The sequence below is a fragment of the Aulostomus chinensis genome, chromosome 4 (assembly GCF_037954235.1).
Source record: "Aulostomus chinensis isolate RoL2024-O1b breed Wild chromosome 4, RoL_Achi_v1.0, whole genome shotgun sequence".
Lineage (NCBI taxonomy): Eukaryota > Metazoa > Chordata > Actinopteri > Syngnathiformes > Aulostomidae > Aulostomus > Aulostomus chinensis.
The window spans coordinates 1,717,171-1,734,045 of record NC_141323.1 but is presented as its reverse complement, the minus strand read 5'-3'; the positions used below and the strand labels follow the sequence as shown (position 1 = coordinate 1,734,045).

The window sequence follows — 16,875 nt, the reverse complement described above, 5'->3', positions numbered from 1 at the left end:
GTGTGAATGGTTGTTTGTCTTTGTGTGTTGGCCCTGCGATGGACTGGCGACCTGTCCAGGGTGAACACCCTGCCTCTCGCCCGTTGACACTGGGATAGGCTCCAGCCCCCCCCCCCCCCCCCCGCGACCCTTAATGTAGGAATAAGTGGAAGACAATGGATGGATGGATGAGTTAAGTCTCCAGGTGAATGCAGAGCTGGAGCTCTGACTGGGACTCACCAATACATTGAAATAAACACCACAGAATATTAAAAATGTCTTGAAATATATTAAAGATGTTGGCCATTTAGGTTTTGTTTGGAAACAGAGCGTTCAGACATAATGTAAAATTTGTTGGTTTTGTTTAAATTTTACAGCTCGTTAGCACAGTAATTTTAAATAATAATATGTTTTCATTCATCAACAGCCTCCACCTCAAAATCAAGGAAAATTGTACTTTGTTTTGTTCCTCCTAACTGTATGGGGTTTTGTTTTTTTGGATCTGTTGTTCTCTCCTTTTTTTTATAGCACATGGTCTTTGCCATCAAGACCCTGATCGCATACCTGATCCCTGACCTTCCCAAGGACCTGCGGGACCGAATGCGCCGGGAGAAGTACCTGATCCAGGAGATGATGTATGAAGCTGAGCTGGAGAGATTGCAGAAGGAGAAAAAGGAGAGAAAGAAAGTCGGGGCACATCACAAGGAATGGCCCTGAACGCACCAGCTGGTACCAGAGACACTTGGTTCTCTTCCTGATCTATGTGGATGTGGGCTTTAGTGAAGATGTTGTTCAGACTCTCTGAAAAGTCTAATCCTGACAAATAGAAGTAAAAACAAAATGCAGATGGGTGTTAACTCATTATATTGTCTTTGATAGACAAAAACATGAGGCAAGAATTGAATTTTTTGCATCAAAAGTGCTTGACAATGCTTCCCTACCTCTTCCCTACCAGCAGCTACCATAGTATAGAGAGTTACAAGACATTTAGGATGAGAAATGTATTAACAGAAATTTACTAGCTGCTAAGCAGAGTCTTGTGGTTGAGACATCTGGTGAGATATGTATTACACATCTCAATTGGCCTGGTGGTGCTGTGGTCAGCACTGTCGCCTCACAGCAAGAAGGTTCCGGGTTTGAGCCCCAGCTCAGGCACAGGATCTTCCTGTGTGGAGTTTGCATGTTCTCCCTGTGCCTGCGTAGGTTCTCTCTGGTACTCCGGCTTCCTCCCACAGCCCAAAGACATCAAGAGGAGATGAGGCTGATTGATACTCTAAATTGACTGTAGGTGTGGCTGTGAGTGTGAGTGGTTGTCTGTTTACATTGGTTGGCCCTGCGATGGACTGGCGACCCGTCCAGGGTGAACCCCTGCTGCTGGGTTAGGCTCCAGCCCCCCACGACCCTTAACAGGATAAGCAGAAGAAAATGGATGGATGGATCTCTATTGGCCTTGATGGAGTAACTGCCTGGTTTGAGAGTAGCCAATCAAGATTTGCTCTCCAGCTTTTGCAGAACTTATTTATCTGCACTATTCAAATTGTCTCTTCATTAACAAACTAATACCCGTTTCCCTCTGCAAACACTTGTAGTCCTCCAGACAAGGAGTTGCCTTCCATTTTCTTTTAGCATATTACAGTATATTATTCATCCCGAACAAAGTTACCATACCAGAAAAAAAGTTCAAGATGTTGTTCTGCTTTTCTAACTCAGCACAGACTGTATGATGTTAGATTGCTGATTGACAAAAAGTGAGTTACTGACCCAGGCGACAAGCCTTCATTTCGTCCGACCACCCGTCAGCTGTAGGTGGTGGCAAAATTACCACTAACAGCTGGGATATGTGGTCTCATCGATGCTGATAAATAACCACATCTACTGCAGAGACCTTTCCCCCCAGGATTTAATGTCAATTAAACTTGCAGGAAAAAGCCATACGGCGGGTATTTGCAGTTTTTTTTGGCCTATGAGAAATAGAAGTGCAGGTTTTACTTTAGAGGGTTATATTCATGACACAGTAGCATCCACCATGTAAAGGGCGGCATGGCTCAGTGTCAGAGTGGTTGTGCATCTTTTAGACAGCAGGGCAGAAATATTGTACTGTAGTTGTACTGTAGAGGGGATAGGGAATTTTTTGCTGTTAATCAGGTAGCAAGTAGGCCAGAGAGACCGCATCATAGATGCCTGCGTTTTTGTGTTGCACGTCATGCTCCTGATTACATAACACATCACGCTATCTAAAATCACAATCGCATTAGATCGGCTTTGTTTAGTTTCATAAAGCAGGGTGAAAGTGGGCTCATTTTTTGCAGGAGTATTGTAGAATTTGTGTTAAATTGGCTGTGTGAGAAAGGACGTGGCTCTAACATTTAAGCTTTACATTGCGACATTAGGTCTAGAAGATGTTGGATTTTTCAACTGACCTTTTTTTCCCATTGCAGAATCATTTGCAATAGCACCTCTAAGTAAAATTACAAACAAATATTAAAATGAAACTCAATGTAAAGCTGTATATTTCTCCATGTGACCTTACCTCATTGTGTTTTTGATTTTCAGCTTGTTGGTTGAGTTCCACTGCACAGTAGAGGAGGTAGAGAAGCGCTGGGGTTCATGCATGATACTGGACCCTCATATCTCCCTCCTGCCATGTCAAACCAGAACCTCCTAGTGGACAGGTGATAAACTCCATCTAGTAGGGTCTCACAAGAACCAGGGAGCCTCTGTGTCTGCACACATCCAGATGTCCATTGGACATTTTGCGGCCTACTCTTTGTTTCCAGATAGTATAAACTGCTTTGGACTCTCAACAGCGTATGTCTTCAGATCCTGAATGTATATTTCAATCAGATGTCCGATGTGAGACTGAAACTTCTCTCTCGAGCGTACTGAGTGACACACCCTGTTTACATTTCTCCTCATTGGAGGAGTTCATGGTTTGCTTTACTGTAAATAAAGTTATTTAAATGAATGTCGGACCATCTGCTCTGCTGTATAGTGCAATAAAAAGGTGCACTGTGGCAGTGCCCGGTTGGCTTGTACTGGAAATGCTTCCCATTTGAATATAGATTGATAACTGCAGTAATAAATGTTATTTATTGTAAAGAAATTAGACACTTGTCTTCCTTCATCATTGTCCTCAAGTCAAGCGGATGTAGGGGAGGGGGTGGAGTTCATATTAAATTAAATAACCCTACTGAACCTTAAGAAGTGCAGAATAAGGCAAATGGAATACAGAAAAATAATAATACCTCAGTAGGTAAAGATATAATGTATGATACATTTACAGAGAATTGATTTAAAGTCACTGCTAGTGTAAAGGTCTTTACATACCACAGAGATGAAAAAACAAATAAGAAAGCAAAAATAATCCACAGCGATGAGTTCAGGCACGGGTTATCATACCAGTGGCAACATGAATTGGCAGACCTTGTTAAATGATCAAGGAACTTTTAAATTAAATTCAAATTCATCACACTAATAAATCATGCTGGGTGTGTAAAGACAGCCATCTTTCAGTTAGTAAAATAGATGTTTATATGGACACAAGTAATAAGGACAAGAAAGATTTTTCCCTCATAAGCTACTGTATAATTGCACTCTTACGGTGTAGATCTCCACCATGTAAATCTGTCACTTAAAAAACATACAGTAGCAAGAAAATTGTGCAATAAAACAAATATCCTAGTCACTAGTGTAAAAACTTAGATACGTAAAAAGATACCTCCTCATCTTCTTGATTTTCTATTTTTTTCTTTATTATATTGTTTGTATTACTATTTTTGAGATCGTTTCATTGCTATTTGCAATGGTGGTGCAGTGGTTAGCACTGTGGCCTCACAGCAAGAAGGTTCAAGGTTTGAGTCCCAGCTCGGGCACGGGATCTTTCTGCGTGGAGTCTGCATGTTCTCCCTGTGCCTGCGTGGGTTCTCTCTGGTACTCTCGCTTCCTCCCACAGTCCAAAGACATGCACTTGGGGACTAGGCTGATTGATACTCTAAATTGACCATAGGTGTGAATGTGAGTGTGAATGATTGTTCGTCTCTCTGTGTTGGCCCTGCGATGGACTGGCGACCTGTCCAGGGTGAACCCCGCCTCTCGCCCGTAGACGCTGGGATAGGCTCCAGCCCCCCCCCCCCCCCGCGACCCTTACTAGTAAGGAATAAGCGGAAGACGATGAATGAATGAATGATTCTGATTCTGAATAGTGAGCTAAAACAAAACTATATTTTAAGGTTTTTCAAGATGCTGCTAAGTGCAAGGATAAGGTCATTTCCTGATTTGATAGAGGCACACAAACAATAACTGAGAGTAATTTTCAACATTTTAGGTGACTTCATTAACATGCACTGACAGTGACTCCGTTGATTTGTCCCACTGAGCAGCAATAATTTTCAAAAAGTTCTTTTTCACAATAATATTCAAGCAGCAATCCTGGCGTAGTAACTCCAGTGCTCACAACTACCTTGAGAATTATAGAGTTACCCTCCTTAACCATCAGCCTCAGCATCGGACCCTATCCATTGAAGGGTCAAGTTGCTAGTAATCAAAGAAAAATTTGACGTTATGAGTCCCTCCAACTTGTCTGTTATATATTGTTCCACCATTATTCTACCAAATTATAAGAACTACAAAGTGAACAACTCTTTTAGAGAGAATATAAAGAATGTATTATTTTTCAGCAATATATAAAGTGATGCCCTGTGATGAGTGGGCAACCTGTCCTGGATGTATCCTGCCTCTCATTCAGTATCAGCTGTAATAGGCTCCAGCCCCCTCCCCCGCGAGCCTTACCAGATAGGTGGTATAGAAAATGCATGGAAGAATGGATATAAGGTGATGTGGAAATGGCAGTAAAACTGTCAAGAAGTTTCACTTATAAACTTAATCATGATCTCACTGTAAGGCTGACTGTGGTATTTTTCCTAAAAAGTGGAACACTAGGGGGGAAAAAAAAAGACAAATTCACTGGGGGGATTCAAACCCAAGCGGAACAGTGGTGCAGTGGTTAGCACTGACGCCTCACAGCAAGAAGGTTCCAGGTTTGAGGATCTTCCTTTGTGGAATCTGTGGAAAATGGATGGATGGATGGATTCAATCCCAACTGACACTGGACAAGACACTAAATGTATCCTAGTTTAAACAACAAAAAGTACTCATGTTTATTAAATATACTGTAATATCATATTGATTATATAATGAACTTTTCCCTTTTCTGTAGGTGTTAGATACTTTATATGTGTTGTTTTCTGTATTTTTTTTTAGCCGACAATGAAAATGCATGCATGAAAAAGTAAAAGAAAAACAGCTATTTTTTTTGCATTTTCTGCTACATTGTGCATTACATAAATACATGTGTTGTTATTAATTTTGCATCATTTTTGTCCCTGTAGTGCTTCAGATATGCAGGTAGTTTGATCTGTCAGCCTCTGTATTATAGGTATTATAAGTATAATTTGTAGTTCAAGAGCCCCTACCCTCAGAAAATACTTAAAAAAAAACAAGAATATCATTTGAATTGGCATTTTTTTCCCTTTTTTCTCCCATTCATTAAATTCTGAGGACAAATATTAAGCCTGCATTAATGCTGTATTTGTAGATTCAAACATAGCTGAAGCTCAGCATACTGGTAGCTTTAGCTCCCATCTTCCTATGGGCTGGAGAATCAAATCAGTAATTATCTACCAAACCATTAGAGGGAGTCAGAGAGCTTAGTTCTACTTCAGCAGCAGAATAAGCAACTTTCCTGAAGACATTGCTCAGGCCAAGATGCACAAATACACAAATCTAAAGATTCAAAGATTGCTGAGTGGGTAGAACACAGATTTTACATGTTATATCGCTAAGTTGAACCTGACAATTTTCTTCTTTGAAATTCATTACAGGGGATAAAGTGAGGAAATTAGTTGATTATGTTGCCCATCTGTTCCTCATCTATGTGTACATGTAAACAGATTTGATCAAACACTTCTTTCCCTGTGCAGCTGGTCTCAAGGCTGATCAGCTTGTCATGCTCAACACCGATAAGCAGAGAGATTGACCTTATAGGGCCATACAATGTTTGATGAAACATTTTTGTGAGCTTGCCCACTGACAAAAAAGATCCGTAATGCCATATTTATGTAATTTCAAGGTATAAGCCATACATCTTTTGATATTTCAGACCAAACAATGCCTCTGGGGTTGTGTTGGACATTCCTGCAGATGTTTTTTAATACCCCAAACACATCTGCTCATCGAATGTCTATCATATCTAACAGAAATAATCATAGATTAGAGAGCCGTGGCTTGGCCTCCTCCGTGGATTACTATTACTCTGACGCCGTGGCATTCATACAACTTCCATTTTGATTATTAAAAGTAGAGGACAGGGAAGGCAAACTGTGTTTTGTTTCCTGTTAAAATGACTCTTCCTCCCTATAAGAGGATTATCCCTGACACACGCTCAGGAGTTACATAAGGCCGTCAGGAGATAATATCTGACATTTCATCATATCCCGTTCCATGGCAGCTCAGCCCTGGGTGACATCAGTGAGGCTGATCTGAGGTGCAGCAGAACACAGTGAGTGGGAATAGAGACTCAATTTGCAACTGCTGGAAACTGATGGTGCCTGTATGTTTTTTCAATATAGAACCATGAAAAAAAAAAAAACCTCTTCATTGCTTTCCTTTTGTAGCAGAGCATAGTAACAGAAGGAATAAAAAATTGTGGGAGTAGGAAGAACATAATTTTATAAGATAAGTAGCAGAAGTGTATTGAATTCACCCGAGACATATCAAATTCTCTGTTCTCCCTTCATTAATGAGATGTTTTGCTCCATTTCCTGAATTAACGAGAAAGATTTTCATTGAAAAAAAATCTGCTCTGTCTGTTGGAATTAATGAGAGTTACTGGTTTATAGAAAAAAGAAAATATTCTGGCAGTTTTTTTAGTCAATAATCGAGATACCTCAGCATCATGTGCACTGTTTGTAACTGAGAACAGGATATTTCTGTCAATTTCTCTACAGTACAAGCACACTTTTTCAAATTAATTATTTTTTTATGAAAAGTGTTTGACCCTGCAGAATAGAAATGTATTTATTTCAGAAAAACTGTGATTTTAAAGTTTTTGTTTGGGTGACTGCAATAAGCTGCACAACTATGTAGCATACAATGATAACCAAAATAAGGTACCAAATACCAAAATAGCAATAAACAAACAAACTCATAACTGTCATACTCCTCTTATCACTTAAATTACCAGCAGTGGTGAAACAGAAGACATTATGGATGCATTACTGTGACTTAAGACAAATTTGGAGTCTAATAAGGTCCCCAAGAAAAGAAAGTATCACTGCTAGCTAAATACTGCATGAGCATTCATGGCCACTTGTAAGTGAACATAACATTTTTTAGATTTTGAGGTAGTATAAACTCTTCAGCAGCAGCAAACAAACATGTCAATTTCATATGAAGAGTCCTTTAAAGTGACCCATACAGCAAACAATGCCTGGCAGGTGGTAGCTATGCTGAAAACATTACATGGTGTCAAAGAACAGTTTGCACCTAAATAATGATCAGAGATCCGGGATGACTCTTAATCCCACCATCCTTTTTCTTCGTCGGTGTTGTCTACATGGCTCCAACAGGGAAAGACGAGGAAAGAAATAGAAGAAGCTGGTCAAACTAGCTCGGCTACGGAGGTCAAAATGCCTGCTGGGATTCTTCAGATGTATTTTAAAATCAAACTATACAGATGGCAGTTTTCAGTAAATGTGAGTAAATTCCATCAAATATTTGGGGTGGACTACTAACCTCCTGCAGGGATACTTCAATCTGCTGGGAGGAGGGGCTCTCTATATTCGTCTTCCTGCTTTTTTTTTTTTTTTGCTTTCCATTTGGAGGGACAAAGGAAAAAGGAAGAATTAGGTCAGACTAGTTCAAGATAGTCCCTGCTGGTACTGGAGAGTAAGGCAGATCTATGTGTGGCATCAATCTGAAGCGATCATCAAGGCAGGATTAATATTAAAGCCAACTTCCCCAATTTTTTTTCTATCTTCTTAGCATTCCAGAAGTGTTGTAAAAAATCTGTTCTATTGGTAATACAGCCTTTAATATTGAATAAGTCCATCATTAGCTCCCTCAAGAAACCCACATCAGTCACTCTTGAAGATCCGATGACATTGTTACTATGTATACCGTATATATGAAATGAAATGGATCAAAATGAGAAAAATTAAAATGTCAAACACTCTGATAACAATAATCACTCTTTTCTAAGATTTTCTACCACAACCTTCAGAGGACACTGATAATAATGGCTGCAAACCAAAGGAACAGTGCGTATTTTCAAAAAAAAGATCTAATTTTTTCACCTCTATGCATGATCACACAGCCCTCAGGGCGAATAAAATGAAAGAAACTAAAAAAGGAACACAGTTTAAAATAAAGTAATGTAATGTTGTAGATTGTCAGTTTCATTAATCATTAAAATAATGTACAACTGATTTTTATTCACAATCCTGTAGTTAAAACACTGAAAATGAATCCAGTAAAATGGAACATGTCTGCGAAAAATACTGGTGGTGTAAAGAACAGGACATTAAAGATGTTTGCCTTGAAGGCTTTCAGCCAGAAAGCCTTTGTAATATGCTTTATGTTGTGTTTTTCTATTATAACCGGAGTCATAATGTTGTCCAACCTGATAAAACAAACAGATTTTTCCACCCATAAGACCACATGCAATGTTCATGTTGTTTTCATTCCTCTGCAAGGTGAAGCTGTTGGTCAGAGGAATCAAGCTTCTGGATTGAACGTACATCACATTCTTTGTTTCCACTCTGGCACACCTTGAGGGAATTTCTTCACATTTGGCTCAACTATCCAATGGGACTAGATGATGAACTGAAAAGATTCTTGTGGTCAAAGAGCAAAGGATAAAGTCACTTTCACCTCATATTAATGGCATATCTTGTGAATGCCTTGAAAGAATTTTCACCAAATTTTCCATAAATGCCCAGCAGATTTTAAAGAATGAAGGGAGAAAAAAAAAAAAGATTTGGGGCAGTTAAAGGTCAAGGTCACCATCACATGAACGGAATATCTCAGGAGTGCCTTGAGTAATTTTCTTAACAAAATCGAGGATGACCTGGAAATATTTGGTGGCCAAAGGTCAAGTGGTGCAAACCTTTCATAATCTGTTCAATACTCAAATATTAACCATGCGAATGTGTTACCATGTTACTGTATGAACAATGTGATCTCACTGGATAGCATATAAATAACATGCCACTTTTAAGGAAATGTGGCTGACATATCATTTTGTTGTTGTTGTTGTTGTTTTTCACCTCATTTGATGCCCTGTAGAATCTACTGTTTACAGATGGCCTGCCATGTACCTGCACATTGGTGTCTTTGGTGACTATTCTTTCCAACTTGGCAACAAAGTACTCACAAACAATCTAATCTGACAACCGAAAAGTACTTTAAATTGTGTTTCTGTTGTGTAGCAGAATCTTCTTTTGTCATAATTTAACAGTTTCATTGTTTAACAAAAGTCTCACAAATTGCACAAGTTTCGATTTTGGAAGAAGTATAAGATTCATACTGGTGACACTCAAAGCCAGAAGTGAGTTTTGGCACCAGGGTACTACATGTGTCTTCTAATTAGGGATCCTGAGAGCAAAGCCGATGCAGCCCAAAGGTGGCCCGCCCAATGCTAAATGTTGGATGGAACAGCAATCACAGCAATGAAATATAAGTTTAGAAATTCTTTTTCTTTACAACTGATACTCTAACTTTTAATGAACCTATGACAGCACTTGGGTTAAAGTCTGGTCAGGTTTAATCACAAAAAAACACATTAAGTTTAGGAAAAGATCAAGTTATAGGTTATGACAAAGATAATTGATGTGAAAATGTGGAAATCCCTGATGTCTCCCTAAAATAACTAATTGGCATTAATTGGCACATACTGCGGATAACAAAAAATGCACCATCACATCATGCCAAATGACAAAGTAAAATAAGGAAATGGCATGATACCCATAAATGTCTATTTGGGAGATAAGCCTGGTAGGAACCTAGAATTACCTGTGATGAGATTGCTTGTGTCACCATGGCCAATGTCATATTTGGCTAAGAGCTGGAACTGGAGCAAGGCTGGAGCAAGTTCAGTCTGCACTGTAAAATAATAAACGCTCATGAAAAATTGCAAAACTCCTCTCATCTCGTTGTCCTCTACTTATCTCGGTTTGGGTCGTGGGGGCAGCAGCTTCAGAAAGGACCGCCCTCTCCCAAGCCACTTCCACCAGCTCTTCCAGGGGTATCCTGAGGCGTTCCCAGGCCAGCTGAGAGATTTAATCCCTCCAGCGTAGTCCTGGATCGGTCCCGAGGCCTCCTCCCGGTTGGATATGCACATAAACCTCCCAAGGGAGGTGTCTAGGAGGCATCCTCACCAGATACCTGAACCACCTCAACTGACTCCTCTCGACATGGAGCAACAGCGACTCGAATCTGAATCCCTCTCGAATGACCAAGTTTTACATTATCTCTAAGGGAGAGCCCAGCCACCCTGTGTAGGAAACTCCTTTCGCTTGCATTTGTGATTTTCTTTCAGTGATTACCCAAAGCTCGTGACCATAGGTGAGGGTTGGAGCGTAGATTGATGGAGAGCTTTGTCTTTTGGCTTACCGCCATCTTTACCACAACGAACGTGAATGGCGCCTCAATCCGCCTGTCAATCTCCAAGTCATCCCCCCAAGTCATCCTGTCTCAAAAAGATGCAGAAAAACTAGTCACTTTTGTCACTTCCAGGCTGGATTACTGCAATGCCCTCCTATCTGGCTGTACTAATAAGTCCAGAAAGACTCTCCAGCTGGACCAAGATGACTTGTGGTTTCTTGAGTCTCTAAAAGTAGACCGGAGCCAGAGCCTTCAGCTATCAGGCTCCCTGTGGAATCGTCTCCCAGTTTCAGTCCGGGATGCAGACACCTTCTCTATATTTAAGAGCAGACTTCGGCTTATAATTAGTGCTGGCTTAGGCGAGCTCTTACATATGCTGCGATAGGCTAAGACTGCTGGGGGATCTACCATGGTACACTGGACTTCTCTCTCCTCCTCTCTGTCCTCCTATACTCATACGTGTTACTAATGTCTTCTTCTGCGGAGCCTTCCTCACTTCCCAGATCTCTGACTGGTGCTGCTGCTGGAGGAGGCTCAAGCTGCCACCCTTAGCATCACCTGTTCACATTCCCATCTGTCCATCATTCTCTTCCCCTCTCTCTCTCTTTATCTCTGCCCCCTCTATCCTACTGTATCTGTCTTCCTCCATTATCTGTCTTTGTCTCTGCCCGCTCTCTTTCCCCCCAAGCAGTCAAAGCAAATGGCCGTTCCCATTGAGCCTGGATCTGCTCAAAGGTTTTTGTCGCTGCTGTTACAGGATGTGCTTGCTCATGGGTGTTGCTCTTGTTGGGTGTAAATTGAAGAAGTGTGGTGCTAGACCTGATCTACTTGTAAAATGTAATGAGATAACGTTTGTTCTGATTTGACGCTACACAAATTGACTTGACTTTATTTGAACTTACATTTGTCCCACTTGTCTCAGCTGTGGTTTGCTGAGTGTTATTATATTAGAAAAAGAAGTAATCATTTCCAGTCTCCAGACTGCAATCCCCTGTCTCATTAATCAGATATTTCTATGGTCAGGTGAAATTTCTCTAGTAAATCCTGTCTCATATTGAATATTTTGATGCTCAAAGAGAGCTGACAGAAGAAATTACAACTTGTTAGCCATGTGGCTGGTAGATTAGATCAATCACTTTCATGCCAGAAGCCCACCTCCTTTAAAAGTCAAGTCAGGTGCTTGGCACTGTATTTCAGATAACAAGCTGTGCTTGTGCCTGCCAGATTGTTTGTACACACAGACATTAGACAGTAAGGCCTTGGTGTCACATCCTGGATCATTCCTACAAATGCCAGAAAATATACAACAAAACAAACCAAACACACCCTGGGGAAAAAAGCCTCCTGCTGTTTCCTGGCTGTGGTTGCCAGGGTGACACAGCTGACAAGTCCATCTCTAATTTCCTCCCTGTATTTTCACCCTCTCAGTCTGTCCGCCTCATGTCCATTTCTTCTTTCTGTGTCCTTTCTCCTTATTTTGTCTCATGAACATACAAAATAATGGCACAGAACACATACTTGTTTCCCGAAGGGTGTTAATTGCAGTCATTCTGTGACTTTCATGCAACCTTCAATTTCATGTTTGCAAACAATGACTAGTATGGATTTGTCATCCATATTTGTGTTGACGTCTGCACTGAAAGGATGAGTTTTAGTTGTTTTTTTTTTAAATGAATGTTTCTGCAGTGAAAATGTCCTCTTGTCTACTTACTTGATTAATGAGGGTTTCTATAATTTAATTGGTGCAACATGTTGGCAGCTACTAAAAATAGAAACTTATTGCGAGCTCAGTTACATACTGTATGGGTTCTGTTCCGCTGAACCACTCATTTCAAAATCTACTCACATTTATAGTAACATAGTAACATACATACTGTTAGTGATCTCATAGAACTGGGGGGGGGGGGGGGGGGGTTAAAGAATGAATCCTTATACCCAGAAATAAGAAAGCATTGTTTAACATCCGGTTTCCATATCTTAAAGGTTTATTGATGGGTTTTTTATTAAATGCCTCAAATAAGACGCAAGGTTCACACCAGCATAAGATATTTGAATGTTTAGTCCTACTGCATAAAATGCATCAATAAATATGGTTTTAAAGCTTTTTATGCATCTTAGATATGACAGTTGACAAGAGGCTAAACAAGGCTATAGGGGTTGTTGTTGACATTCCATGGAAAAACAAAAGAAATGATGCTTGTTGTGGTGACATTGACATCATCTGTCCTTGGTGTAATTCATGCACAGGATAACTTTAGTTGGACCTCTAGCCATTGCATTAAACCCCTTCGAATAATAAAATTCATTTGCATAGATTATCTTGCTGAACAGAATGCATAACAGCATATTTCTTTCAACGATCCAAAACCAGTATAAAACAATAATGAATCTTCAGCACACACTTCATAAAGAGTATGGATTGGATGTGTCTTGTGTCTTTCTCAGCTTACAACAACCGCCAATCAATGGACAGCTTCTTCCCACCATCCAAAGACATGCAATTGGGGACTAGGCTAAGTGGATACACTAAACTGACTGTAGGTATGACTGTGAGTGGTTGTCTGTCTAATTGTGTTGGCCATAGACTGGCGACCTGTCCAGGGTGTACCCCGCCTCTTGCCCATAGCCGCTGGGATAACAATAAATGCAACAACTAAGGAACCGGTAGTGCCTTTGGGAACAATTCTACTTTGCCAATGAATTAATTCATTTCATATTGCAGTCTGCATTGTCAAATGGCTCTCAGGATGGCCAAGTGGTCTAAGGCGCTGTGTTCAGTCTCTCCTGGAGGTGTCGATTTGACTCCCACTTTTGACGAGGGACTTTTTATCCAAACTCATATGCATCCACAATGGAATATTCAAAACAAACTTGAAACTGCTCTTCCCTGATGTGAATGAGTGTGTCATCAGGCAAAGTGGGTTCAACTGGCAGGAGAAAAGCAAATGAGTTTCCCTGTGACCGTTACAACATCGGCCTGGTTTCCTCAAACACAATGTTGCCCACGGAAATCTAACTTCAAATGTTTCATCAAAGTCTACTGCAGAAACGTATTTTGTTCCAAAACACATTTGTGATATTCTTTTGGATTCTTTATTGGTGGCAAAATATCCTTACATGCACCCATGCCCCTGTAGGGAAAATGAACTTGAACATGTTGAAATAGCCCAATATATTAATCTACAATCACAACAATCAGATAATTACCCATCAACACAAGATAGCATCATTAAAAAGCTGAATACAAAAAAAAGGCTTTTCTTGGCCTGTACTGTATAAAAATGTGCACATAAAATGGTAATGTTGTAATTCTCAACTCAGGATCAAGTTTTTAATTCTGCCCCTCATGAGAACACAGCCTGCTGAGTCTCAGTACACGAGATAACAGAAGACTGTCTGGGTTGTGACTGTTATCTTGATATGATAGCAGAAGACTTGGCTGAATTTAGTCTTTGTGAAAGAACGTATAGAGAAAGAAAGAATACATCTAGGAACGTGAGAGCAAGTTGGGACCAGACAAAACAGAGAACAAGTGAAAGACGATTCAGCAACAGCAGAGACTGCTGAAGCACCATCATGGCTTCCTTTGCGAGGTATTTGGTCCAATCCCAGCTTCAGAGGTACTACAGCGCAAGTGATGAAGTGATGGACATGATATGGGAGCCATCAATCACCGACTATGCTCCCAATAACCTCTTTGCCCAGCACAGCAGCAACTACGGTGCCAGGGAGAACAGGATCTGGAGGCCAACTCCTGCCCCGAGCGCCAATGTTTCATTGGAGAATAATTATTTTGCCAGGCGTGGCCTGAACTGGGGTGCCAGGCAGAACAAGATCCGGAGGCCAACCCATGACACTGAATTCTCCTACCACAGGACAGTTTGCCGCATAATGTCCAGGACAGATCCTGATGCTCTGTGCAGGAAGCACATAGCAAAACTTTAAAAGAGGGCTCATGCTGTTCCCTATGTGAAAAATTGTGGCACCGATGTGGGCAAGGATCACAGTGTTCTCTGTGGGATACATCGGCGCACCATCAACTGCAGCGCCAGGGAGGACAGGATCTGGAGGCCAACTCCTGCCCCGAGTGCCAATGTTTCATAGGAAAATAATTATTTTGCCAGGCGTGGCCTGAACTGGGGTGCCAGGCAGAACAAGATCCGGAGGCCAACCCATGACCCTGAATTCTCCTACCACAGGAGAGTTTGCTGCATATTGTCCAGGACGGATCCTGATGCTCTGTGCAGGAGGCACAGAGCAAAACTTTACAAGAGGGCTCGTGCTGTTCCCTATGTTAAGAATTGTGGCACAGATGTGGGCAAGGATCACATCTCAACTCAGGATCAAGTTTTGAATTCTGCCCCTCGTGAGAACACAGCCTGCTGAGTCTCAGTACACGACATCACAGAAGAATCTCTGGGTTGTGACTGTTATCTTGATATGATAAATTGAATTTAGTCTTTGTGAAAGAACATATAGAGAAAGAAAGAATACATCTAGGAACGTGAGAGCAAGTTGGGACCAGACAAAACAGAAAACAAGTGAAAGACAATTCAGCAGCAGCAGAGACTGTTGAAGCCCCATCATGGCTTCCTTTGCGAGGTATTTGGTCCATTCCCAACCTCAAAAGTACTACAGCGCAAGGGATGAAGTGATGGACATGATATGGGAGCCATCTAGCACCGATTACGCACCCAACAATCTCTTTGCCCAGCACAGCAGCAACTACGGTGTCAGGGAGGACTTGGTCAGGAGGCCGACTCCTGCCCCAAGCACCAATGTTTCACTGCTAAATAATTATTTTGCCAGGCGTGGCCTGAACTGGGGTGCCAGGCAGAACAAGATCCGGAGGCCAACCCATGACCCTGAATTCTCCTACCACAGGAGAGTTTGCCGCATATTGTCCAGGACGGATCCTGATGCTCTGTGCAGGAAGCACAGAGCAAAACTTTACAAGAGGGCTCGTGCTGTTCCCTATGTGAAGAATTGTGGCACCGATGTGGGCAAGGATCACAGTGTTCTCTGTGGGATACATCGGCGCACCATCAACTGCGGCGCCAGGGAGAACAGGATCTGGAGGCCAACTCCTGCCCCGAGCGCCAATGTTTCATTGGAAAATAATTATTTTGCCAGGTGTGGTGTGAACTGGGGTGCCAGGCAGAACAAGATCCAGAGGACAACCCTTGACCCTGAATTCTGCTACTACAGGAGAGTTTGCCACATATTGTCCAGGACAGAGGGGTAGTGGGGGTGGGGGTTGGCTAGGGACACTTGGATGGACTCTGCTGCTCATTAAGGACATGAACTGGGGAACGGAGTAACGTACTCACAAGACCTGAAAAAGTTGATATATTTATCACCAACTCTGTATCCAGAGGGGTGAACATCTGATGTTCTTGCTGTGGGTCTAATTTCCAAGGTTAAAATGGAGTCATACTTCTGGGCTTCAAAGACAGATACATGAATAAAATTGAATCGCCACTTCCATTGGCATTCTGCTGATAGGAAACTTCCATTCAAGATTCATTCTCTTTTTTTCAGAGAATGAATTCCATTCAACTTCCATTCAGTAACCAAAAGAGTTAAAAACTGTCATGGGATGCGGTGATGAGTGGAAGTAGACCCAACAGCAGACGAAGAGGAAGAGGGTGCACAAAAGAGGTTTATTAGTGAGACTGGCAGGGGACACTGGAGGCTTGAGACAGGCGACTGGAGACAAACTTGTACAAAGCACCAGCGACACAACCCGACAGTTCAATAATGACCCAACACGGAAACAGAGGTTAAATACACAAGGGAAGGGAAAAGAGGTACAGGTAGTGAAATCACCCAGGTGAGACACATAAGGTAACCACAGGAGGGAGGTCAGGAAGACAGGACTACAAAGTAAAACAGGATGCACAAGACGGGGATCATGACAGTATCTTCCCCAAAGGGCTGGCTCCCTAACAGCCCAACAACAAAAAACACCGGGGTGGGTGGGTGGAGGGTGGCCAGGAGGGGGGAAAGTGCAAGGAAACATAAGACCAAGCAAAATTACTCTTCAGGCCCGGGGGCCATGCAGACCACGGAGAGTCAGGGGCCGGCCTGGGGACCGCGCAGACCACATGAAGTTAGGGGGGCAGCCAGGGGGCCACGCAGACCACAGAGAGTCGGGGGGGGGGCAGCCAGGGGGCCATGCAGACCACAGAGAGTTGGGAGCATGAGAGGCGTCCACCTGGACCCTCGGAGCAGGAG

General features: G+C 41.9%; 1 protein-coding gene across 3 annotated transcripts in view; it reads left to right on the top strand.

Annotated features, from left to right (window-relative positions):
• LOC147262267 (anoctamin-4-like) overlaps positions 1-3,021 on the top strand; it is a 57,645-nt gene extending 54,624 nt beyond the window's left edge. For all 3 annotated transcript variants that reach the window (XM_086200994.1, XM_086200995.1, XM_086200996.1), the window contains 2 exons: positions 508-708; positions 2,533-3,021. In XM_086200994.1, coding sequence (XP_086057120.1) covers positions 508-696 — 189 coding nt within the window. In that variant the 3' untranslated portion in view covers positions 697-708; positions 2,533-3,021. The remainder of the gene's footprint in view (positions 1-507; positions 709-2,532) is intronic.
• The last annotated feature ends 13,854 nt before the right edge of the window (positions 3,022-16,875 follow it).